The following is a 26,914-nucleotide window of genomic DNA, read 5'->3' as shown; positions in this document are numbered from 1 at the left end:
AAACCGCCTAGCTCTCCTTCTGTGCTGAGCCCTCTTGCGCGCCCATAATTTAGTTTACGTGTACATGTGGGGTGTTTCTATAAACTGCGGAATTGGGGTAACCAATTTTGGGTTTGTTGTTAACCCTTGCTGGGTTGCAGGTAAAATTGGATTACAATGGAATATCTGCCAAAAAATTGAAATTTTGATATTTTGCTTGAATTCCTGTGCAACACCTAAGGGGTTAACAAAGTTTTGAAAATCCGTTTTGGACACCTTGAGGGGTGTAGTTTGCAAAATGGGGTAATGTATGGGTGAGTTCTGTTATACAAGACCCATAAAGTGACGTCTGAACTGACTTGGTCCTTGGAAAAATGGGTTTTGGAAATTTAGTCGTAAACTTTAAAAATTGCGTATAAAACTATGAGCCTTATCACATCCGAAAAATATAAAATTTCATTTCCAAAATGATGCCAATGTGAAGTAGACATGTGGAGAATGTAAACTAATAACTGTTATGGGGGGTATCAGCATTTTTGTAAAAAGTAGAGAATTTCAAAGTTCAAAAATAGCGAATTTTTCCCAAATTTTCGTGTATTTTGTAATTTTTTATGCAGAAAGGTAAAATCTATTGACTCACAATTAGCACTACCATGAAGTACAATATGTCACGAGAAATCAATCTCAGAATGGCGTGGGTAGGTGATAGCGTCCCAAAGTTATTACCGCATGAAGTGACAGGTCAGATTTGCAAAAAATGGCCTAGGCATTTGGGTACAAATAGGCCTGAAGGGGTTAAGCTACTGATGTGCAAGGTCTATCATATCAAAACATAAACTACAGACAAGCATCTACCTAAAAACACCAAAGAGAATTAGTCACTCCGGGTGGTACCGATATCTGGCCCGGCTCATGGACTACTTGTATTCTTACCCAAACAGTTTCCACAGAACTCCCAGTCTCTGAAGCTTCAACCTCTGTGCAGATATACGCGTTTCTAACATACAATGCGACACCTCCTCCTCGTTTATCAAGTCTGTTTCTTGCAAATAAGTTGTATCCTTCTAGTCTTGTATTCCAGTCATGTGTATTGTCCCACCAAGTTTCAGTGATTCCAATGACATCATATTTCTTTTCCTGTGTTAGTAGTTCCAATTCTCCTTGTTTGTTGCCCATGCTTTGTGCATTAGTATAGAAACATTTTAGTTTGTGATTGGTTTCTCTTTCTCCAATATTTTTATTAATTAGATTCTTTTGTCTTTGTTCTTCCTTTTCACTTCTAATAGCACAGTTCTCAATAGCATTTGTCATGTGTATGGCTTTTTCTGGTCTTTTGCTTCCCTTCCCATGTTGTTCTAGTTTAAAGCTCTCCTTACAAGTGTAGCAAGGCGACTTCCAAATACATGTTTTCCAGTCTTCGTAAGGTGCACCCCATCTCTAGCAAGTAGTCCATCGTAAAGGTAATTCAATCCGTGATCCAGAAATCCAAAATCGTTGCTGACGGCACCATCGACATAGCCAGTTGTTCACCTGCAGAATCTTATTCCACCTCCTTGTTCCATGGCCATCCACTGGGAGGATGGAAGAGAAGACCACCTGCGCTCCCAGTTCTTTCACTTTCTTGCCTAAGTCTTCAAAGTCTCTGCAGATGGTTTCCAGGTCGTTTCTTGCGGTGTCATTTGTCCCCACATGTAGTAGCAGGAATGGGTAGTCATCTGTTGGTCTGAAGAGTCCTGATATCCTGTCAGACATATAAATCAGGTATCGCTGTAATTTATTCTTCAGTAGTCTAATCACTTTTACCACATGAGGAACAGCGTAAAAAATTAATAAATCCATTTCTTGACCTGCTGTTGATTTGTTCCTTCTGCCTTCCAAAGATCGCAGTAAGGCTCGGCTTACATTTGTCCTGCGTTGAGCGCTTATACCAGAGTTTCTGTGTAAATCTCTGAAATACGTGATTCAGACGAGACCCCCAACGGAAGATTCCATGTAATGAGGCAGATGGGGGCACTGTGGATGCCATTTGACCTAAGATCTTGCAGTGTCCGTCTTTTTAGGCTTGCATAAAAGTGTGGTGGGCCACAGTTTTGTGCACTTCTGAAAAAGACACTACTGAACAAAGGTCAGATGAAGTCCAGAGTAACTGCTGCCTCATTATTGTGAATGCATCCTTCGGGGGTTTAATATGAATCACATAATTTGGAAATTTAGATGCTCAGCGTAGAGCTCAGGATAAATGTGATTCAAATGTTATGTAAACTATTCCCAATAAAAGCTTCATCTCAATCCACTAAAAAAGTAAGTCTCCACTCAGGTCTGTCATCTGTCAATGGAAATATAGGGTGCTTCCAGGATACTGGTTGCACAAAGGCTCTGGAAAAACACTATACCTTCTCACCCCTCGAAAAAAATGGAGCAAATCCAAATGCCCCCACCCTTTCTGAGCACCACAGTGGGCCTAAACCAAATTTAGCATCCATATGTTAGGCATTTCTGTAGTGAAAAGAGCCCACTTAATTTACAGTTGCATGTCTCCAAAAGCATGAGCTGGGCATGAGGTACTGGGCACTGCAAAATACAAGCACTGCAACGGCAGATTTGCAATTTCAACTCAGCAACATCCTTCTGCTTGTTTCTGTAAAACACCCATTGAGTCAAAATTGTCACTCGATCCGTAGATAAATTCCCAGAGTTGTGTAATTTAAAAAATGGAGTCACTTGGGGATTCTACTCTTCTGGCACTTGGGGGCTCTGTATATGGAGTCTGAAAACAATTCTACAAAAATTTGTGCTCCCAAGAGTCACATAGCGCTGCGTTTCTCCTGAGTCTCGACATGTGGCTAAGCGGTACTGTGACACATTTTGGTGCCATGCTTACCCATTTCCCCATGTGAAAATGTTAAATCTTGGGCTAAAGTGGTAAAATTGTCATTTTTTTTCCCCCTTCTCCCATGATCGCACCACCTGAGAAAGGGTATCCGTCCATCAAGGACAGGAAACTTACTGAACCAAAGGGTGGTACCTCTCCTCCACATCAGGTTGGTTTCCTGTCCTCCAGGGAACCAAAGTGAGGTGAGGATGGTACCGAAGATATGTCTTACCAAGGTCTGGCTGGTATCTGTCGAGTTCCGGTACGTTGCAGGTCTGGAAGCACCTCCTCCGGCCACGAGGATACCTCTTTGCTAAAAAGTCACCTGCCAACACACAGCTCTGGGTCTGCACAAGCCGGCACACGCTGGATTGGTGTGCCCAGGGTCGAGTGTGCCGGCGACATGCACGCGCAGAGTGCACAAGTGATGTACTCGGCACCCTGATCACCAAGCGCGGCGGTAAAATGCTGAGTCTGAGCATGTACAAGGCTCGCCTGATTGCTCCCTACACAAACGTTCCGGGGAGAAAGTCTGATCCGGAAATTGAGAGAGTGTTTCCGGGGAAGGGTTTCGGAAGACAAATGCTGGAGGCTTGGCTGTGGTGGTCTCTCAGGTGTGTATTACAGTTATGATTACCAGTATGCAGATTGCTTTCGCTTTTCACTTTTGCATAGCATGGATATGCAGGAAGAGCAACAGCATCATCGTCAAGGACGCAGTAGCCATTTGAGTGGCAGTAGGACCAGCCAGAAGACCAGGACATGTTGTGAGCCACTGCCTTAAGGGGAGAAAAATCATGCGAGCTTTTCCAGCCTCCTTGTCCGGTACCTTTGACTGAACAGCAGAGTGATGAGTGGTTTTCGTGAAAGTTTACCATGTTAAATAAGATCCCTTCTCTCTGTAGTCTTACTGGGGAAGGCCCAAGAAGTGTAGCGCAAAGCTTAAAAATAAGGAATATGCGCTGTGTTGGGATAACTTACCCAGCACATACCTGAAGAAGCTCTGCATAGAATGCATTCAGAAGACTTTCTGAAGAAACCCTCAGCTTTGCCATGGATTTCAAATCTGTAATTAGGATATAAGTTAAGGACTCTATTAGATCACTCATTCAACAGGAAAGGGAGAAAAAAAGAAAAAAAATCTAAATCGCAGGCAGCTGATTCAGACAATTCTGTAATATCTGAAGATAAAGATGACTTACTCCTCGTCTCCCTCCTCCTCTAATAGTGATACAGGGGGTTGACTGTGTTTTCCTGTTGAAGACACTGGTAAGTTGGTCAAAGCCTTTAGGGCCACCATGGGTATATTAGATTCCAGAGTCCCCATATCAGTTCAGGAGATTACGTTCGGAGGTTCAGAACAAAAGAAAAGGCGCACATTTACTGTTAATGAGAAAATCAAAATGCTCCTTAATATGAAATGGAAAAAAAAACAGAAAAGAAAGGTCCACTGGCTCGTCATCAAAGAGGAGGTATCCAATTGGTAAGAAGTGGCCAACTGGGATAAGACCCCTAAGATAGATGTAACAGTGGCCAAGTCATCCAAAAAAATCTACCTTGCCTTTTGAAAATTTGGGCGCTCTTAAAGACCCTCTTGATAAGAAAGCAGATATATATCTGAAGCAGACAAGGGAGTCTTCGGCAGGGGCATTAAAACCAGCAGTCTGCAACCTGTAGGGCCAGATCAATGATGATTTGGTTGCAACAATTAGAGGATCAGATTAAGAACAATGTCTCTAAGGATAAGATCCTGGCCAATCTCCTGTTAATACAGGGAGCAGCTGCCTTTCTTGCGGACGCCTTTGTAGACTCGGTAAGGTTGGCAGCCAGGTCAGTAGGCCATTCAAATGCCACCCATAGAGCACTATAGCTCAAGAACTGGGAGGGGGATGTTCATTCCAAGGCCCAACTATGCTCGATTCCATGTGAAGGAGAATTTCTCTTTAAGAGCTTTAGGTGATACACTGGACAAAGCGGGAGATAAGAAAAAAGGATTTCCCAGTGTCTCTATGCCAGACTATAGAAGTACTTTCGAAGAAGAAGATACAATTTTAGTAGACCCCCTAGTGATCAGGGAATAGGATAGGAAACAGAAAAATAGAGGTTTTCTCGGAGCCAAGAAAGTCTTCACAGTGACGGGGTTCCCCAGGTAGGAGGGAGGCTGCCCCACTTCCTTCCTGCCCCGAAAAAAATATCCAGTGCCTGGATCCTTGGGATAATACAGTCAGGGTTCAGGCTGGAATTGAGGTCTGTTCCCCGACACACCTTCTGAATATCGTCTCCCAGGGGTTCCAGGGAACAATTACCGTAGCTCTGGAGAGTGAAGTCTTGAATCTGGTGCAGATGCAAGTCCTGACGGAGATACCAGTGGAGGAACAAGTTAAGGGATTTTATTCCTCCCAATTTCTAATAGAAAAACTGGGTTGCACCTTCAGGACCATAGTGAACCTGAGGGGGGTTGAACAGAAACTTCAAATCTACAGGCCCTTCAAAATGGAGTCTATAAAATTGGCCATAAAATTGCTGTTACCAGGGTGCTACATGAGTGTACTAGACCTGAAGGACGTCTATCACATCCCAATCCATGTGGAAGATTAGATGTTTTTAAAGGGTGACCTTGCATTTAAACAAACAGGTCAACCACTTCCAATTCAGAGCTCTACCTTTTGACCTGTCCATGGCTCTTAGGGTATTTACAAAATTTATATTGAAAATCACAGTGTATCTCCGGGAACAGGATACCCTAATAATTCCCTACTTGGACAATTTTTTAGTGGTCGGCAGATCAATAGAGCACTGCAGGGATAAACTGATGGAAGTCAGGACCAGCCTGGCCAGGTTGGGTTGGCTTTTAAATTTAGAAAAATCAGAATTAGAACTACGCAGGGTTCAGTTTTTCTTATGTCTTATTTTAAACTCGAGAGATCAGACCTGTGTATTTCTAGAAAAATGATCAATCTCATGGCCTTAGTCTCGGCGGCACACTCCAAGCCTTCCGTGACTCTAAGAAGGGCAATGTCGCTACTAGGGAACATGACTTCCTGTGTTCCAGCAGTCCAATGGGCCCAGATATTCTCCAGGTGATTGCAACAGGATGGTCTAAATAGCGAAAAAAGACTCCAAAGGCTGTTTAGAGGAAAAGGGTAACCCTTTCCCCTGTAACTATTGATTCCGTGGCATGGTGGCTAAAAAATAGAAAATCTGTCACTAGGTGTCCCTTGGTCATATTAGATCAAGGATGAAAGAACGACTGATGCAAGCTCAGATGGATGGGGAGCTCGTGGATCATGTGGTCCAAGGAACCTGGTTGAAAAATGAAAGAGAATTTTCGTCAAACATGAAAGAGCTGTTGGCAGTGAAGAATGCAGTAGCAATGTTCCTTTCCTTCCTGCAAGGTCATCATGTTCATATTTTGGCTGACCGTCGTAAAACAGTAGCCTACATCAACCATCAAGGGAGCACGAGATCCCGCTTTCTGATGTTGGTGGCAGAGGAGATCTTTCAGATTCCGGAAAATCAGTTGACAATAACAGCGTTGCTTATAAAGTGGAGGAAAAACAAAAATATATTTTGTGAGTCAGATGGGATGGGAATATGGATGGAGCCAAATACAGGACCATTGTTGAAGAAAACCTGTTGGAGTCTACAAAAGACCTGAGACTGGGACGGAGATTTGTCTTCCAACAAGACAATGATCCCAAACATAAAGCCAAATCTACAATGGAATGGGTCACAAATAAACATATCCAGGTGTTAGAATGGCCAAATCAAAGTCCAGACCTGAATCCAATCGAGAATCTGTGGAAAGAGCTGAAAACTGCTGTTCACAAACAATCTCCATCAAACCTCACTGAGCTCGAGCTGTTTGCCAAGGAAGAATCAGCAAGAATTTCAGTCTCTCGATGTACAAAACTGATAGACATACCCCATGCAACTTGCAGCTGTAATCGCAGCAAAAGGTGGTGCAACAAAATATTAAGTTAAAGGGGCCGAATAATATTGCACGCCCCACTTTTCAGTTTTTGAATTTCCACAACAATTTAAAATAACCAATAAATTTCATTCAACTTCACAGTTGTGTTCACTTGTTGTTGATTCTTCACCAAAAATCAAATTTACATTTGGTATCTTTGTTTGAAGTCCTGATATGTGGGAAAAGGTTGAAAAGTTCCATGGAGCCGAATACTTTCGTAAGGCACTGTGTATGTGTGTGTGTGTGTATGTGTGTGTATATATATATAATATATATATAAAGTAAAATGTAAATTGCTCTTTTATTCTATAAACTTCTGACGTCTCCAAATTTCCAAGCAATAAATTTGGTATTTTTTTTCTGAAAAGGAGAAATTGTCACAATTTAAAAAAGAAAAAAATCCCAGTGCTTTCAGACCTCAAATAATGCAAAGAAAACAAGTTCATAATCATTTAGAAACAACAATACTAATATTTTAACTCGGGAAGAGTTCAGAAATCAATATTTTGTGGAATAACAATGATTTTTAATCACAGCTTTCATGCGTCTTGGCATGTTTTCCACCAGTCTTTCATACTGCTTTTGAGTGACCTTATGCCACTCCTGGTACAAAAATTTGAGCAGTTGTTCGTTGTTTGATGGCTTGTGACAATCCATTTTCCTCTTGATTACATTCCAGAGGTTTTCAATGGGGTTCAGGTCTGGAGAATGGGCTGCCCATGACAGGGTTTTTATGTGGTGGTCTCTTAATTTTTGCCAGAGCTGTATAATAGTATAAACATAAATGTGCTTCTGAATAAGCAGTAATAGCTTAAAATCCGATATCACCCTAGAAGCAAACAGGGTGCAGTAATTATATACTCATCTGGTTGTCCTACTGTGGTTTGTCAGCTCAATGGCAGGGATGCCCATAATAATATCCAAGCCTTAATTAGGCACAGTCCATGGTTAGATAACATGTAGCAGCATCCCACATCAATACCAGATGCGTTTCCCTCCCTAGAAAATTCCTAGGGGTTCATCAGGGTATAAGAAGGCTACATGGGAATAAAGAAGGCCCACTCCCTTTTTGTTTTGTTTTTTTGTTTTTGTTTTTTTTTTACTTATTTACAAATTGAAACATTGAAAAAATATGACATAGTTGTCATGGGAAATTTCAACTATCCAGACATTTGTTAGGAATCTCTCTCAGGCAAAACTAACAGGTCAAGGAAATTCTTATCCTCTCTTGCTGACAACTTTATCTTCCAAAAGGTAGGGGAGAAAACAAGGGGAACTGCTACCTTGGATCTAATCCTTATAAACGGGGATGAAATGGTTGAGGAGGTAAAAGTGGCTGGGACCCTAGGAGGTAGCAACCATGCTATTTTAGAATTTTGTATAACTAGAGGAGGAAGACCTGTGAAGACTCAGACGTCAAGGTTAGATTTCAGAAAGGCAGATATTAAGGGATTCAGAAAGAGAATAGGAGGGATCCAATGGCTGGATATCCTTAAGGACAAAAATGTCCAGGAAGGATGGTAAATCTTGAAAAATGAAATTCTCAAAGCACATTCGTTAAGTCCGAAAAGAGGGAAGAATAGGAAGCATTTAAGGAAGCCAGGATGTATGAACACAGAGCTTAAGCACATGGTAACAAGAAAGAAAAATGTTTATAAGATGAAAAGAGGGAGGCATATCTAAAGAAGAATATAATGCTGTCTGCAGAACCTGCAGGGCACGAATCAGATTACTAAAGCCGACAATGAATTGAGGCTTGCAGGAGACGTCAAAAGCAATAATAAAGGATTTTGGGGATATGTCAAAAGTAAAAGAAAAGTCAAAGATGCTATAGGATTTTTCCAGGATGAAAATGATGAAATGGTAAGAAAGGATGTTGAGAAGGCCAAACTTTTAAATTCCTATTTTGCATCTGTTTTCTCTCAGAAAGGAAATGTAACATCAACTATTCTTCACTGTCCTATTAAGGGAATAGAAGAATCCGGGATAGCTATAAACAGAAATATAGTGAGGAAACACTTAGCTGACCTAAATGAATTCAAGTCTCCAGGTCCAGATGGAATTACACCCCAGAGTATTGAAGGAGATAGCAGAAGAAATTTTTGAACCGCTGTCCATAATCTTTGAAAATTCGTGGAGAACAGGAGAAGTCCCAGAAGACTGGAGAAGAACAAATGTTGTTCTTATCTTCAAAAAGGGGAAGAAGGTGGACCCAGGCAACTATAGGCCGGTGAGTCTGACTTGTATACCAGGAAAGATCTTTGAACAAATTATTAAAGAACATGTATGTCAGTACCTGGATAAGAATGAAGTGATTAAACAGAGTCAGCATGGGTTTGTAACTAATAAGTCATGTCAGACTAACTTAATTTCCTTCTATGACAGAATCACTGATTGGGTGGATCAGGGAAATGCTGTAGATATAGTATATCTTGACTTCAGCAAAGCTTTTGACAAAGTATCTCACACAATCCTTATTGAGAAAATGACTAAGTATGGAATGGACAAGGCAACTGTTAGGTGGATTCATAACTGGCTTAGTGATCGGACCCAAAGAGTGGTCGTAAATGGCTGCACATCCAGTTAGAAGAATGCCTCAAGTGGGGTACCACAGGGCTCTGTCCTGGGCCCTGTATTGTTCAACATCTTTATCAACGATTTTGATGAAGGAATTGAGGGTAAACTGATTAAATTTGCTGATGACACAAAGCTAGGAGAATGGGAGGAATAGGGCTAAGCAACAGCAGATGTGAAAGACTTGGGTATACTAATAGATCACAGACTGAGTCAACAGTGTGGTGATGCAGCAGCAAAAAAAGCAAATGCAATTCTAGGATGTATTAACAGAAGCATACAGTCTAGATCACATGAAGTCATTATTGCCCTCTACTCCTCTTTGGTCAGACCTCATCTGGAACACTGTGTCCAGTTTTGGGCGCCACATTTTAAAAAAGACATCAACAAACTGGAGCAAGTTCAGAAAAGAGCGACCAGAATGGTGACCGGTCTGCAAACCCTGTCTTATGAGGAAAGGTTGCAGGATTTGGGAATGTTTAGCTTGCAAAAGAGAAGACTGAGAGGAGACTTAATAACTGTCTACAAATATCTCAAGGGCTGTCACATTGCAGAAGGATCATCTTTATTCTCATTTGCACAAGGAAAGACTAGAAGCAATGGGATGAAACTGAATGGGAGGAGACTCAGATTAGATATTAGAAAAAACTTTTTGACAGAGTGATCAATGAGTGGAACAGGCTGCCATGAGAGGTGGTGAGTTCTCCTTCAATAGAAGTCTTCAAACAGAGGCTGGACAGATATCTGTCTGGGATGATTTAGCGAATCCTGCTTTGAGCAGAGGGGGTTGGACCAGATAGCCCAGGAGGTCCCATCCAACTCTACGATTCTATGATTCTGTGCCTTGTAGATTCCTTGGAACTTTGACGTGGTTTATGCCTTTTCCCCCACTGATGTTGATTCTTGCTGTGTTGAGGGAAGAACAAGCGAGGATCATTTTGATTGCTCCGTTCTGGCCCAAGAGACCATGGTTCTCATGGATAAGAATGATGTCCATGAATCCTCCCAGATGTTCCAGATCGCCTCAGCCAGGGTTCAGTTTTCCATCCGCAGAAATCGGGTCTTCATTTGACTGCCTTTAGTTTGAGAGTATTATTGATTCAGAAAGGTTAATCCCTGAACTTAGTCTCTACTGTGCTTAAAAGCAGAATACCGGCAACAACTAAGATAAATAGAAGAATCATCATTGATTGTGGATACTTCACACTAGACCTTGGAAATCAAGGTCCCAGAGTGTAGAGGAAGAGAGGAGAGACAGACAATCCAAGCTGCTTGTGGTCTAGTGTGCAGTTTCCATAATCCGTGATGGTTTGGTGAGCCATGTCATCTGCTGGTGTAAGTCCACTGTGTTTTATCAAGACCAAAGTCAGTGCAGCCATCTACCACGAAATTTTAGAGCACTTCATTCATCCCTCTGCCGACAAGCTTTTTGGAGATGGAAATTTAATTCTCTAGCAGGACTTGGCACCTGTCCACACTGCCAAAAGTACCAATTCCAGGTTTATAAACAACTGTGTCACTGTGCTTAATTGGCCAGCAAACTCGCCTGACCTTAGCCCCATAGAGAATCTATGGGGTATTGTAAAGAGGAAGATGAGAGACACCAGACCAACAATGCAGGCGAGCTGAAGGCTGCTATCAAAACAACCTGGGCTTCCATAACCCCTCAGCAGTGCCACAGGCTGATCACCTCCATTCCACGCCGCATTGATGCAGGAATTGATGCCAAAGGAGCTGCAACCAAGTTTTGAGTGCATTTACTGAATATACATTCCAGTAGGCCAACATTTTGGATTTTAACCCCTTTCCGACATTGGGTGTACATTTACGCCAATGTCGGATACCCTCCCTTTGATGTGGGCTCCGGCGGTGAGCCCACATCTTTCCCCGGGACATGTCATCTGTTTTGAACAGCTGACGTGCCTGCAATAGCCACGGGTGGAATCGCGATCCACCCGCGGCTATTAACCAGTTAAATGCCGCTGTCAGTGGCATTTAACAACCGCTTCCAGCAATCACGCCGGAAATACGCACACCGGTGACCCCCATCACGTGATCGCGGGTCACCGGTGTGTTGGCATGACAACCGGAGATCTCCTGGAGACCTCTATGGTAGTCAGTGCCGGCATGCTGTGAGCGCCACACCCAGTGGTCGGCGCTCATAGCAAGTGAGTTAATCTGCTGTATAGAGGCGATTTGATCATCGACTCTATGTAGCAGAGTCGATTGGGTTGTGGCAGCTTCGAGTCTCCCGTGGAGACTATTGAAGCATGCCAACAGTAAAAAAAAAAAAAAAGTTTTTAAAAATATAAACGTTCAAATCACCCCCCTTTGGCCTTATTATTATTTATTATAGCGCCATTTATTCCATGGTGCTTTACATGTGAAAAGGGGTATACATAATAAAAGTGAGTAAAGTAATCTTAAACAATACAAGTCACGACTGGTACAGAAGGAGAGAGGACCCTGCCCGTGAGGACTCACAGTCTACAAGGGATTTTTGAGGATACAATAGGCGAAGATAGAGCTGGTCATGCAGTGGCTTCGTCGATCGGTGGTTACTGCAGGTTGTAGGCTTGTCATTGTCATTCAAAATAAAATCAAGCATACACATATTTGGTATCGCTGCTTTCAGAATCGCCCGATCTATCAATAAAAAATGGATTAACTTGATCGCTAAACGGTGTAGTGAGGAAAAAAAGTAAAAAATGCCAGAATTACGGTTTTTTTGGTCGCCACGGCATTGCATTAAAATGCAATAACAGGCGATCAAAAGAACGTATCTGCACAAAAATTATATAATTAAAAATGTCAACTCGGCATGTAAAAAAAAGCCCTCACCCAACCCGAGATCATGAAAAATAGAGACACTACGGGTATCGGAAAATGGCGAAATTATTATTTTTTATTTTTTTTTTTAACAAAGTTTGGAATTTTTTTCACCACTTAGACAAAAAAAGAACCTAGACATGTTTGGTGTCTATGAACTCCTAATGACCTGGAGAATAATAATGGCAGGTCAGTTTTAGCATTTCGTGTACCTAGTAAAAAAGCCAAACAAAAAACAAGTGTGGGATTGCACTATTTTTGCAATTTCACCGCACTTGGAATTTTTTTCCCGTTTTCTAGTACATGGCATGGTAAAACCAATGGAGTCATTCAAAAGTACAACTTGTCCTGCAAAAAACAAGCCCTCACACGGACACATTGATGAAAAAATGAAAAAGGTATGGCTTTGGGAAGAAGGGGAGCGAAAAACGGAAAAAATGCAAAACCGAATAAAGTTTCGGGGGTTAAGGGGTTAAAATCATTTTTCAAGCTGGTGTTATGAAGTATTCTAATTTACTGAGATAATGACTTTTGGGTTTTCATTGGCTGTAAGCCATAATCATCAACATTAACAGAAATAAACACTTGAAATAGATCACTCTGTAATGACTCCATATAATATGAGTTTCACTTTTTGTATTGAAGAACTGAAATAAATTAACTTTTTGATGATATTCTAATTTTGTGAGAAGCACCTGTATATTGTGACCTCCATAATTGCTAGTTTTGAGCATCCCACATGGAATGCTGCTTATCTGTATGTCATCAAAGAGATTTAGGTAAGGGTTTCCACTTTTCATTAAGACACGAAATGGCAGATCTACTGAACGTATTTAGGCTACGGTATGTTTTGTAGAGGTATAGCTTTAATATTTTCAGTGTTATGTTTTAATGTCTAAAGTTGTGGACCTATAAACTTTTTTTTATTCTTTTGCTTTAGGTCTGTGTAGTATTTAAGGATTTTGAAAAGCTGCAGAACATTTGCAACATGCTTGTAGAAAAACTATCCAGTTCAGTTTGCATTTCTTCACCCCAATTCTATCACTCTCCTGAGAACATGGAAATATTGAGGTATTTAAGCTTATTATAATGACTGGACACGGAAATAAAATTATAATGTCAAGGGCTGCGGAGTGTGCAGAAAAATCAGTTAAAAATATCAGTTATTAACCCCGTAATGACTGCCAATATTTCTTTTTACTGACATGACATATAAGAGACTAGCCTCCCGATACAGGTGACAATCCAGCAGCTGTCGGCTGTACACTATAGCTGACAACTTGCTGTATCAGCCACGATCAGTGTTGGCACTGTCCATGTGTTTAACTTTAAATGCTGTCAATGGTGACTACAATCATATAAATGGTTAGCAGAGTGTGGGGGCTCCCTCTTTATCCCCATTGGCACCCTGAGATCATGACTGTGTGGTCCTGATGTTTGCCATGGCAATTCACAGCCAAATAACGGTCTTGGAGTCTCCAGGCTACAGTGACCTGTTCAGAAGTTACCGACATTTAGGTGGTAAAAATGCACTTTTTCATTCCTGTCATGTCACTTGGCATTAATTCCTGAAAATCCCCTGAAGCGTTAATAAATTCCTGACAGCAGTTTTCAATATATCAAGAGATGTTGTTTTTAAGATGGTATCACTTTAGGGGGGTTTTCAATATACAGTGGGGAAAAAAGAGTATTTAGTCAGTCAGCAATAGTGCAAGTTCCACCACTTAAAAAGATGAGAGGCGTCTGTAATTTACATCATAGGTAGACCTCAACTATGGGAGACAAACTGAGAAAAAAAAATCCAGAAAATCACATTGTCTGTTTTTTTTTTTTTCATTTTATTTGCATATTATGGTGGAAAATAAGTATTTGGTCAGAAACAAAATTTCATTTCAATACTTTGTGATATATCCTTTGTTGGCAATGACAGAGGTCAAACGTTTTCTGTAAGTCTTCACAAGGTTGCCACACACTGTTGTTGGTATGTTGGCCCATTCCTCCATGCAGATCTCCTCTAGAGCAGTGATGTTTTTGGCTTTTCGCTTGGCAACACGGACTTTCAACTCCCTCCAAAGGTTTTCTATAGGGTTGAGATCTGGAGACTGGCTAGGCCACTCCAGGACCTTGAAATGCTTCTTACGAAGCCACTCCTTCGTTGCCCTGGCGGTGTGCTTTGGATCATTGTCATGTTGAAAGACCCAGCCACGTTTCATCTTCAATGCCCTTGCTGATGGAAGGAGGTTTGCACTCAAAATCTCACGATACATGGCCCCATTCATTCTTTCATGTACCCGGATCAGTCGTCCTGGCCCCTTTGCAGAGAAACAGCCCCAAAGCATGATGTTTCCACTACCATGCTTTACAGTAGGTATGGTGTTTGATGGATGCAACTCAGTATTCTTTTTCCTCCAAACACGACAAGTTGTGTTTCTACCAAACAGTTCCAGTTTGGTTTCATCAGACCATAGGACATTCTCCCAAAACTCCTCTGGATCATCCAAATGCTCTCTAGCAAACTTCAGACGGGCCCGGACATGTACAGGCTTAAGCAGTGGGACACGTCTGGCACTGCAGGATCTGAGTCCATGGTGGCGTAGTGTGTTACTTATGGTAGGCCTTGTTACATTGGTCCCAGCTCTCTGCAGTTCATTCACTAGGTCCCCCCGCGTGGTTCTGGGATTTTTGCACACCGTTCTTGTGATCATTCTGACCCCACGGGGTGGGATTTTGCGTGGAGCACCAGATCGAGGGAGATTATCAGTGGTCTTGTATGTCTTCCATTTTCTAATTATTGCTCCCACAGTTGATTTCTTCACTCCAAGCTGGTTAGCTATTGCAGATTCAGTCTTCCCAGCCTGGTGCAGGGCTACAATTTTGTTTCTGGTGTCCTTTGACAGCTCTTTGGTCTTCACCATAGTGGAGTTTGGAGTCAGACTGTTTGAGGGTGTGCACAGGTGTCTTTTTATACTGATAACAAGTTTAAACAGGTGCCATTACTACAGGTAATGAGTGGAGGAAAGAGGAGACTCTTAAAGAAGAAGTTACAGGTCTGTGAGAGCCAGAAATCTTGATTGCTTGTTTCTGACCAAATACTTATTTTCCACCATAATATGCAAATAAAATGAAAAAAAAACAGACAATGTGATTTTCTGGATTTTTTTTTCTCCGTTTGTCTCCCATAGTTGAGGTCTACCTATGATGTAAATTACAGACGCCTCTCATCTTTTTAAGTGGTGGAACTTGCACTATTGCTGACTGACTAAATACTTTTTTTCCCCACTGTACGTGGTTATTAGATCGCCCTTCTGTCGTCTTTTTTTCTAGACAAAATAATCTAATTTTCCTAATCTCTTTGGGTTTTGTAGTTCCCCCATCCCCTTTATTAATTTTGTTGCCCTCCTTTGTACTCGCTCTAGTTCCATTATATCCTTCCTGAGCACCGGTGTCCAAAACTGTACACAGTACTCCATGTGCGGTCTAACCAGGGATTTGTACAGAGGCAGTATAATGCTCTCATCATGTGTATCCAGACCTCTTTTAATGCACCCTATGATCCTGTTTGCCTTTGCAGCCGCTGCCTGGCACTTGCTGCTCCAGGTAAGTTGCCTTTGCAGCCGCTGCCTGGCACTTGCTGCTCCAGGTAAGTTAATCATTAACTAGGATCCCCAAGTCCTTCTCCATGTCACATTTACCCAGTGGTTTCCCGTTCAGTGTGTAACGGTGATATTGATTCCTTCGTCCCATGTGTATAACCTTACATTTATCACTGTCAAACTGCATACATTTAAACCGCAATATATTTCTAAACGTGCTATTGACATGAAATTCTCATCAGATTTCGGTAACAACCCATCCAATCCGCAAAGGCAAAGAAATCAAAGTATAGATGTCCATAAATTAAGTCATGCGTAATAATGAGAAATTACACAGGGAAAACGTATTGAACACGAAGAAAGAAAACTGCAGCAAGCCATGGAAGGTCATGACACCATCTGAAATCTATCAGTAATTAGAAATCCTGCAAACTATTATTTTTTCACTATCAGCTGGTTCAACTGATGGTCTGTAAAAAGGTATCTCATTGCCAAGGTGCCAGAAAGGAAACATCTCATCATGGGTAAAACCAGTGAGCCGTTCCAAGACGTTTGCAACCTTCTTGTTGCAAAACATACTGATGGCATTGGTTACAGAAGAATTTGTAAACTACTGAAGGCCGCAGTGAGCACTGTTAGAGTGATAATCCAAAAGTGGAAAGAACATAATTTCACCATAAACTGGCCGCAACCAGGTGATCCCTGCAATATTTCAAGACAGAGGAGTGAAAATTATCAGAAGAGTTCTCCAAGAACCACATGTGGAGAACTAGTGAAAGATCTGGAGTCAGCAGGTACAATTGTTTCATAGAAAACTTTACTGCACTGAACCTCCATGGCCTGTATGCACTCACACCACACAAAACTCCATTGCTGAACAAAAAGCACGTTCAAGTGCATTTAAAGTTTCTTCAACAACATTTAGACAAGCCTGTGAAATACTGGGAGAATATAGTCTACTCAGATGTTTGCAAAATTGAACTCTTTGGATGCCATGACAAACATCATTTTTGGAGGCTAAAAGGCACTGCATATCACCCCAAAAACATCATGCCAGTAGTGAAGTTTGGAGGTGGGAACATCATGGTGTGAGGCTGTTTTTCAGAATACGGCATTGGCAAATGTAATTTCATTGAAGGAAGGATGAATGTACGAAGACATTTTTGATAAAAAATCTGCTACCATCCACCAGGAAGATGAAAATGAAAGGAGGGTGGATATTTCAGCAAGACAATGATCCCAAACATACAGCAAAGGAAACTCTCAGTTGGTTTCAGAGGAAAAAAATAAACCTGCTAGAATGGCCCAGCCAATCACCTGACCTGCATCCAATGGAAAATGTATGGAAGGAACAAAGGCTCAGAGTTCATAAAAGAAGCCCGCGGAACCTTCAGGATTTGAAGAGTGTTTGAGTGCGAAAATCACACAGGAGCAATAGATGTGACTAGTTTCTCCACACAGGAGGTATTTTGAAGCTGTCATCACCAACAAAGGCTTTTGTGCAAAGTATTAAATTTCAGTAATCTTGTTTGATACTCTTTCCTGAGTCATTTCACATTGTTACACATAACTTAATTTATTGACATCTATGGTTTCATTTGTTTGCCTGTGTGGATTGGATGAGTTGTTACCAACATCTGGTTATTTCATCAGTAGCACCTTTTAGAAATATATTTATTTAGAAAACGTATGTGTTCAATACTTATTTCACCAGCTGTGTGTGTGGGTGTATATATATAATTTGTTGCATATTATCTGTGAGACATTACGCTAAAAGTTGGTGCAATAAATCACAAACAGAGAACCAACTCCAAGCAAGACATGTAAACACAGGAGCATGCAGAGTGTAATGGTTTAAATAGTGCTTTTTTTAGCCAATTAGTTTTGGATAAACAGCTAGTAAAAAAGGACAAATGAATGACAGTCAAGAGTGACATCAGAACCACAACTGACTAGGTGAAATCTTCATGGGATGTGCTTTTAGGTAAGAGTAGTATAAGGCCAACCCATTGTTACCTAGTGGAAAAAACAGCAGGAATGGCACTCACCGTTCACTTGAAATGATTCACTTTATTTCATATTGACAAAGCATCGGCACGTGAGAGATGTAAACAGACGGACGACAGCCGTTTCGTGCACAATGCACTTCAACAGGTCCTAAAGTGCATTGTGCACGAAACGGCTGTCGTCCGTCTTTTTACATCTCTCCCGTGCCGATGCCTATGCTTTGTCAATATTAACTAAAGTGAATCATTTAAAGTGAACGGTGAATGCCATCCTGCTATCTTTTTCCACTATGACATTTCATGTTTTTTCTTCATATGGATAGAGCACCCGTTCAATAAGGGTTATAGGTGTCACACTGACAGCGGTTATAAGCAGCTTTGCGGGTATTTCTTTCCCAGGGACAGTGCCAGATGCTTCTTTCTTTCCATTGTTACCTATTTAACACAGAGAAAGTGGCATGCTAATACACGAAATGCACGTTGGGGGTCTTGTCATCCATTTTTTTTTGACAGCCTGATTCCCTCCACATAGTTAGATGTACCCTTTCCAACCATGCCTTATTTATGTCCACTTGGCCTGAGTTAAATATGTAACAATGGTTTGGTCTTGTACTACTCTTACCTAAAAGCACATCCTATTCCTATGAAGATTTCACCTGTCCAGTTGTGGGTCTGATGTCACTCATGACTGTCATTTGTTTCTGTCTTTTTTTTTTTTTTTTTACCAACTGTTTATCCTAAAATAATTTGCTAATAAAAATCACTATTTAAACCGTTATACACGTATGCTCCCGTTTTTACATGTGTATAATAAACTGTGTTCCAAATTATTATGCAAAAAGAGTTTAGGAGTGATAAGGTTAGAATTTTTTTGTTTGTCATTTAAACTCATTGATGGTAATGTGTGTCAGGGCTCTTTATATCACTGAAAGCAATTGCAGATACTGTGCAAATTAGTTTGGCAGGTGTGTCCAAATAAAGGCAAGACTACTTAAGAAGGCTGTTCCACATTATTAAGCAGCCTACATTTTTTTGCCAAAATGGGAAAGAAAAAGGATGTGTCGGCTACTGAGAAGCAACAAATTGTGGAGTATTTAGGTCAAGGCATGACTACAATCAACATTGCCAAGACACTTCATCGTGATCATCGCACAATCAAGAAGTATGTAGCTGATTCCCAGCACACACGTGTGCGTGCTGATAAGGAAAAATTGAGGACTCTTTCCAACAGGCAACTGCGTCAGGTTAAAAGAGCAGCTGCAAAAATGCCTTGTCATAGCAGCAGACGAGTTTTTGAAGCTGCTGGTGCCTCCAACGTCCCCAGAACAACAAGATGCAGGGTCCTTCAGAGGTTTGCAGCTGTGCGTAAGCCATCCTGTCGACCACCTCTATCCACTGCACACAAGCAGAAACGGCTCCAGTGGGCCAAAAGATACATGAATATGAACATAAGGATGAGTGACCTCATGGAGATCAACATCCAACACTGCGGAGACACCATCACATGTTTCTCAACGCAGTGATCTAGAGCAATGCCCCCATCCCTTATGGGAAATATGCAAAAGCATGTAAATCAACAGCCGCGGAGACACCATCACATGTTTCTCAACGCAAGCAATGACTAGCCAGGTCTTTCCCCGGGAAGGAACAACCACGGGAAGGGCAGTCTCCAATAAAGGAAACCACCTATGCCAAAACATGGTATCCATCCACAGACAGCTGTTTCGGGGTATTGCCCCTCATCAGTGTGGAGTAGGAAACTGGCTAGTAGGAGCAATGCCTAGTGAAAGGCTATGAACATAAGGATGAGTGACCTCATGGAGATCAACATCCAACACTGCGGAGACACCATCACATGTTTCTCAACGCAGTGATCTAGAGCAATGCCCCCATCCCTTATGGGAAATATGCAAAAGCATGTAAATCAACAGCCGCGGAGACACCATCACATGTTTCTCAACGCAAGCAATGACTAGCCAGGTCTTTCCCCGGGAAGGAACAACCACGGGAAGGGCAGTCTCCAATAAAGGAAACCACCTATGCCAAAACATGGTATCCATCCACAGACAGCTGTTTCGGGGTATTGCCCCTCATCAGTGTGGAGTAGGAAACTGGCTAGTAGGAGCAATGCCTAGTGAAAGGCTATGAACATAAGGATGAGTGACCTCATGGAGATCAACATCCAACACTGCGGAGACACCATCACATGTTTCTCAACGCAGTGATCTAGAGCAATGCCCCCATCCCTTATGGGAAATATGCAAAAGCATGTAAATCAACAGCCGCGGAGACACCATCACATGTTTCTCAACGCAAGCAATGACTAGCCAGGTCTTTCCCCGGGAAGGAACAACCACGGGAAGGGCAGTCTCCAATAAAGGAAACCACCTATGCCAAAACATGGTATCCATCCACAGACAGCTGTTTCGGGGTATACCCCAATACCCCGAAACAGCTGTCTGTGGATGGATACCATGTTTTGGCATAGGTGGTTTCCTTTATTGGAGACTGCCCTTCCCGTGGTTGTTCCTTCCCGGGGAAAGACCTGGCTAGTCATTGCTTGCGTTGAGAAACATGTGATGGTGTCTCCGCGGCTGTTGATTTACATGCTTTTGCATATTTCCCATAAGGGATGGGGGCATTGCTCTAGATCACTGCGTTGAGAAACGTGATGGTGTCTCCGCAGTGTTGGATGTTGATCTCCATGAGGTCACTCATCCTTATGTTCATAGCCTTTCACTAGGCATTGCTCCTACTAGCCAGTTTCCTACTCCACACTGATGAGGGGCAATACCCCGAAACAGCTGTCTGTGGATGGATACCATGTTTTGGCATAGGTGGTTTCCTTTATTGGAGACTGCCCTTCCCGGGGAAAGACCTGGCTAGTCATTGCTTGCGTTGAGAAACATGTGATGGTGTCTCCGCGGCTGTTGATTTACATGCTTTTGCATATTTCCCATAAGGGATGGGGGCATTGCTCTAGATCACTGCGTTGAGAAACATGTGATGGTGTCTCCGCAGTGTTGGATGTTGATCTCCATGAGGTCACTCATCCTTATGTTCATAGCCTTTCACTAGGCATTGCTCCTACTAGCCAGTTTCCTACTCCACACTGATGAGGGGCAATACCCCGAAACAGCTGTCTGTGGATGGATACCATGTTTTGGCATAGGTGGTTTCCTTTATTGGAGACTGCCCTTCCCGTGGTTGTTCCTTCCCGGGGAAAGACCTGGCTAGTCATTGCTTGCGTTGAGAAACATGTGATGGTGTCTCCGCGGCTGTTGATTTACATGCTTTTGCATATTTCCCATAAGGGATGGGGGCATTGCTCTAGATCACTGCGTTGAGAAACATGTGATGGTGTCTCCGCAGTGTTGGATGTTGATCTCCATGAGGTCACTCATCCTTATGTTCATAGCCTTTCACTAGGCATTGCTCCTACTAGCCAGTTTCCTACTCCACACTGATGAGGGACAATACCCCGAAACAGCTGTCTGTGGATGGATACCATGTTTTGGCATAGGTGGTTTCCTTTATTGGAGACTGCCCTTCCCGTGGTTGTTCCTTCCCGGGGAAAGACCTGGCTAGTCATTGCTTGCGTTGAGAAACATGTGATGGTGTCTCCGCGGCTGTTGATTTACATGCTTTTGCATATTTCCCATAAGGGATGGGGGCATTGCTCTAGATCACTGCGTTGAGAAACATGTGATGGTGTCTCCGCAGTGTTGGATGTTGATCTCCATGAGGTCACTCATCCTTATGTTCATAGCCTTTCACTAGGCATTGCTCCTACTAGCCAGTTTCCTACTCCATACTGATGAGGGGCAATACCCCGAAACAGCTGTCTGTGGATGGATACCATGTTTTGGCATAGGTGGTTTCCTTTATTGGAGACTGCCCTTCCCGTGGTTGTTCCTTCCCGGGGAAAGACCTGGCTAGTCATTGCTTGCGTTGAGAAACATGTGATGGTGTCTCCGCGGCTGTTGATTTAAAAGATACATGAAGACTGACTTCCAAACTGTTTTGTTCACCGATGAGTGCCGTGCAACGCTCGATGGTCCAGACGGATGCAGTGGAGGATGGCTGGTTGATGGACACCCCATGAAAACACGGCTAAGGTGCCAAAAAGGAGGAAGTGGAGTAATGTTTTGGGCTGGAATCATGGGGAGAGAGATTGTCGGCCCCTTTAGTATCCCTGAAGGGGTAAAGATGAACTCCATAATCTATGTGGTGTTTCTAAAACAGCACTTCCTGCCATGGTTCAAGAGGAAGAACCGTGGTTTCCGCAGCAAGATCATTTTCATGCATGATAATGCACCGTCTCATGCTGCAAATAACACATCTGCATCTCTGGCTGCTATGGGCATACAAGAGGACAAACTTATGGTGTGGCCACCATCTTCCCCTGACCTCAACCCCATTGAGAACCTCTGGAGCATCATCAAAAGGAGTGTCTATGATGGCGGGAGGCAGTTCACATCTAAGCAACAGCTCTGGGAGGGTAGTCTGTCCACATACAAAACAACTGAAGCACAAACCATCCAAAAACTGACAAATTCAATGGACGAGAGAGTTCAGAAGCTTCTTTCGAACAAGGGGTCTTATGTGCAAATGTAACATCACCTAGAATATAAAGTTTTGACTTTAAAAATGTTTGATTTCATTTTGTAATAAGCTGATAATGCTTATAATTTCACAATTGACCATTTTTTGTTCAAAATAAAAATAAAAAGGTTGAAAACTATGCTGTGCATAATAATTTGGAACATGCATTTTGAGTGTTTATTTTCAAAAATATACTGTTTTTATAGGCAGTTTGTTCAAAAACATTGCAATTATACTAGAATATTAGATGACTGGAAAATAACAATGACTGCAATTCATATAGGTAATTTAGAGAAAATAGGAGGAAATATTTTTTGCATAATAATTTGGAACAGTGTGTATATGTGTGTGTGTATGTGTGTATATATATATATATATATATATATATATATAATATTATAGAGAGATATAGAGCTATAGAAAAATAGGAGTCGGGACCTTGAGTTGCATGCTCCTCAGCCCTGATCTCTTTTATGCTGCACCCTTATTGCTTGTCCATTGTTACTAGTAATAGATATTGCAGTACGAAGTTAAATTTCAACTGTCTAATTATATATTACAGGAGGCAAGTATGTCTCAATGCAGTAAGTAATGCGCGACGCAAAGCCCAGGACGTTTGTCGACTTGTTGGCCAGTCACTTGGAAAGGCAATCCTCATCAAAGAAGAGGAAATGAAAGAATGGGAGGATCAAGCGGACTGTGCGTCTTCTTCCATTCAGCATAAAATTAAAAGTGCCACAATTTACGCAACGTCAAAAGTATCTGCAACATTTGAAATTAAGGGAAAAGATCGAAATAAAAAGAGCTGCTAAATATTTCATGTTACAAGTACAGTGCCCACTATTTTTTCTAATTTACATCTATTATTACTCTATTTTTGATTAATTTATTTTCCAATGTTACATAATAAACTTTATATATTTTATCATTCCAACTTGTCTAGTTTTAGAAGCTTCCAAATTTAAGATTGCATCATAATGTTGTACAAACTGTTTTTGTTTAAAGGTCTTGTCTGGGCTAGATAAAGGTGAATATTATCTTTAAAGGGGTTTTCCCACAGACAAAAGTTAATTTTATTCACTGGATTCTGGAAATAAGTTCCACAATTTGGATTTGATTAAACCAAATGTTCCAGTGCTGAGATAATCTTAGAAATGTGCCCCTGCTGTGTACTGTGTAAGGCTGGTTTCACATTTGCGTTAAAGGCCGCAGCGTCGGCCTGCGCACGGCCGCCGCTAAGCCCCGCCCCCTGCCGCACCTCCGCCGGTAGCTCCGCCTCCGGGCGCATGACGCTGCATGCGTCATGCGTCCCCTATCACTGAGGATGCAGGCCGTGCGCATTATGCGTTTGGCGGCGCCTGCGTCCTTTTGACGGTGCGTCGAGTGCAACCAAATTGCAACAGGTTGCGTTTGGCGCTGGTCGGCGCACCGTCAAAAGGACGCAGGCGCCGCCAAAACGCATACTGCGCACGGCCTGCGTCTTCAGTGATAAAGATAGGGGACGCATGACGCAGCGTCATGCGCCCGGAGGCGGAGCTACTGGCGGAGGCGTGGCAGGGGCGGGGCTTAGCGGCGGCCGTGCGCAGGCCGACGCTGCAGCCTTTAGCGCAAATGTGAAACCGGCCTAATGGCTGTGTCTGACTGCACAGGGATATGGTCTGGTCATACCACATTTCCTGGGCAGGGGGTGGGGGAGCAAAAGAGAGGATACAGACAGTGGGACAGCATAGGATCTCAGCTGATTCTGTGAGGTAAAACGTTTAAAAACAGAGAAATATTTTACTGGGTTTCTACTTGTCTGGATGTTAGATACTACTTCGTCAGACAAACCTCCTAACCTTAGGACCTGCCATTCAGGATCCATGCTGAAAGGTGCAACCTTTCTGTGTTTTAATGAAGAACTGGGCCCTGAAAGAGAAGATATTACCTCTGTGAAAGCCGGATAGGCTTTTCCACAGACCTCTTCCTCAGCAGAGAAAACCAGCTTCTTCTGAGTCAGAAGGGCACTGTTAGTATTATTTTTGCCCTCTCCTCTTGCACCTTCCTCAGCACCCTTGAAATGAAGGGGAGCAGAGGGAAGGCGTAGACTAGTTCTTCGCTCCAGGTCTGGGATAACACATCGATCGATGCCAGACTGTTTAATGGACTTAACTAAACAAATTCTCTGACCTTTGCATTCTCTCCCCCAGCGCAGACACAGTGTGTGGTACACTTCCTCGTTCAGTTCTCACTCTGTGGGAGATATTCTCTGCCTGCTTAGGAAGTCTGCCACCTGGTTCTGGGACCCCTCCAGGTGACTACTGACTGACCCTGGCGCAGAACCTCCTACACCGCATGCAGCTCCCTGTAATTTGAGGACCTGGCCCGGACTTCCGGAGTCCATGTTCCCTGGAAACCGAAGGGAAGGCAACAAAACTGGTAATGATGGACTCAACCTTGGACCTTCAGTGTGAATCTCAGATACTGTTGACAACAGGAATGGATGTGAACATGTTAATATGCATTCTGTCACGCTCACGCCCTGACTGGTGGGCGTGAGCCAGGGTGTTGTAGCCCCACTGTGCCACAAACCAGAATACCCTGGAAGGGGAGTGACTAGGACAGCTGCCTTGGTTTTCACTGGAGCCTTTGATGGTGAGGTCAAGCTTGTGTGGCAGGCAGCTGCCAGGTGCCACTCCAGGGTGGTGTCTGGCTGTGGCTGCTGATTCCACTTGGGGAGACACTGACACAGCAGAGACACAGGGCAGGCTGGCATGGCAGAGACAGGGCAGGCTGGAGTGGTATATGAAGGAACAAGTAGAGACCTGTTCACACAGCAGGTACTGGAACAGGCAGAACGGAGTGGAGTATGACGGAACAGGTTTGGACCTGTTCACACAGAAAGTGCAGACAGGAAAGAGTGGAGTATGAAGGAACAGGTTTGGACCTGTTCACACAGGAGGAGAACCGCAAGGCTGCGGAGAAGAGCTGAAGAGCAGCAAGAGGTTCTGCAGGACAAAGCAGAACCGCAAGAGTACGGAACACAGGCAGAACCTAAAGAGTACAGAGCAGGCAGAATCGCAAGAGAGCGGAGCACGAGGAAAGACACAGCAGGGAAAGAAGCCAAAGACAGAGAGACAGGCAGGCCAAGGTAGGACAGAGTTCAGACAAGGTAATAGTGTGAGACAAGGAACAGGACCATGGACACAGGGACCAGAGTACACACAGATACTGTACAAAGCAAGGCTAGGAGCTACAGCACAGGGACCAGGAAATACTGCCTCCTGGAGGGCAGCAAGACAGGTACAGGGCAAGGCTAGGACAAAGACACAGAAACCAGGATATTCTGCCTCCTGGAGGATAGACAGAGAGTACCAAGCAAAGCTAGGAGTAAGACCTCCAGAGAAGGAGAAACAGAGCAAGACCTGGCAGCTCAGTAGCAAGACACTGAGTTAACACATTGCACAGGAAAGGTTCCAGTGGGTGGAGCTGCCCTAAATACTAGAGTGCTCTTGGTAATTGGTCAGGGACACATTTGACAGGTGCACCCTGATGCCATAAGAACCAGAGAGTTCTGGTGCCACCCCCCCTATACACACAGCCAGGAAACATGCACAGGACAGATAGGAGACAGCATGGAGCTGGCAGTAGACAGAAATCACAGCATGGCCTGGAGCAGTGAGAAAGTTGGTGAGTGTGGAATGGGAGGCCATGCAGCGATGCCAGCAGGGTTGTTGCACATTCTTTAAATCTAGGGTGCACATCACTACATCCTTGTCTATCAGGGGCATTGTGGACCGGATTGATTCAATCTTGAATTTCCTGTACCTTACATGTCTAGATAGATTCCTTGAGGGCTCTATTTTCCAAAATGGGGTCACTTGTGGGGAATTCCACTGTTTAGGCAAAGCATAGACTCTGTCCACACATGACATGACACCCATAGACCATTCCATAAGAGTTCTAATTCGTCACTCCTTCCTTTCCAAGGCCTACCGTGTGCATAAATTGTACTTTTCCCCCACATATGGGGTATCTGCGCACTCAGGAGAAATTGTATCACAAATTTTTAGACCATTTTCTCCTGCTACTCTTGGGAAAATAAAAATCTGGGGCTAAAATATTTTTGTGGGAAAAATTAGATTTTTTTTTTTCTCAGCTCAACGTTGTAAATTTCTGTGAAGCACCTGGAGGGTTCAAGATGCTCACTACACATCTTGATACATTGCTTGAGGGGTCTAGTTTCCAAAATCGGGTCACTTGGGGGTTTCCACTGTTTAGGCACATCTGGGGCTGTCCAAACGGAACATGGCATCCACTAAAGATTATATGTACACACAACCTCCTGAGGCAAGACGAAAAAAATGTCAAAATTTTTTTTGTAAGATTAAAAAAATCTTTATTCATTGAAATATAATAAAATGGTTAAAAAGTTTTTTTACACATGAAGCTAACGGAACATGATGATGAACAGCACTGGGAAATGTAAGGTGAGTACCAAGAA

At 42.8% G+C, this 26,914-nt stretch overlaps 1 protein-coding gene across 2 annotated transcripts in view; it reads left to right on the top strand.

Annotated features, from left to right (window-relative positions):
* Positions 1-23,365, top strand: part of IRAK1BP1 (interleukin 1 receptor associated kinase 1 binding protein 1) — a 46,321-nt gene extending 22,956 nt beyond the window's left edge. For both annotated transcript variants that reach the window (XM_073569291.1, XM_073569290.1), the window contains 2 exons: positions 13,168-13,298; positions 22,994-23,365. In XM_073569291.1, coding sequence (XP_073425392.1) covers positions 13,168-13,298; positions 22,994-23,243 — 381 coding nt within the window. In that variant the 3' untranslated portion in view covers positions 23,244-23,365. The remainder of the gene's footprint in view (positions 1-13,167; positions 13,299-22,993) is intronic.
* The last annotated feature ends 3,549 nt before the right edge of the window (positions 23,366-26,914 follow it).

Source organism: Dendrobates tinctorius, unplaced genomic scaffold (genome assembly GCF_039654945.1).
Source record: "Dendrobates tinctorius isolate UK_male_01 unplaced genomic scaffold, ASM3965494v1 ptg000024l, whole genome shotgun sequence".
Taxonomy (NCBI): domain Eukaryota; kingdom Metazoa; phylum Chordata; class Amphibia; order Anura; family Dendrobatidae; genus Dendrobates; species Dendrobates tinctorius.
This window is presented reverse-complemented; position numbering and strand designations above follow the sequence as displayed.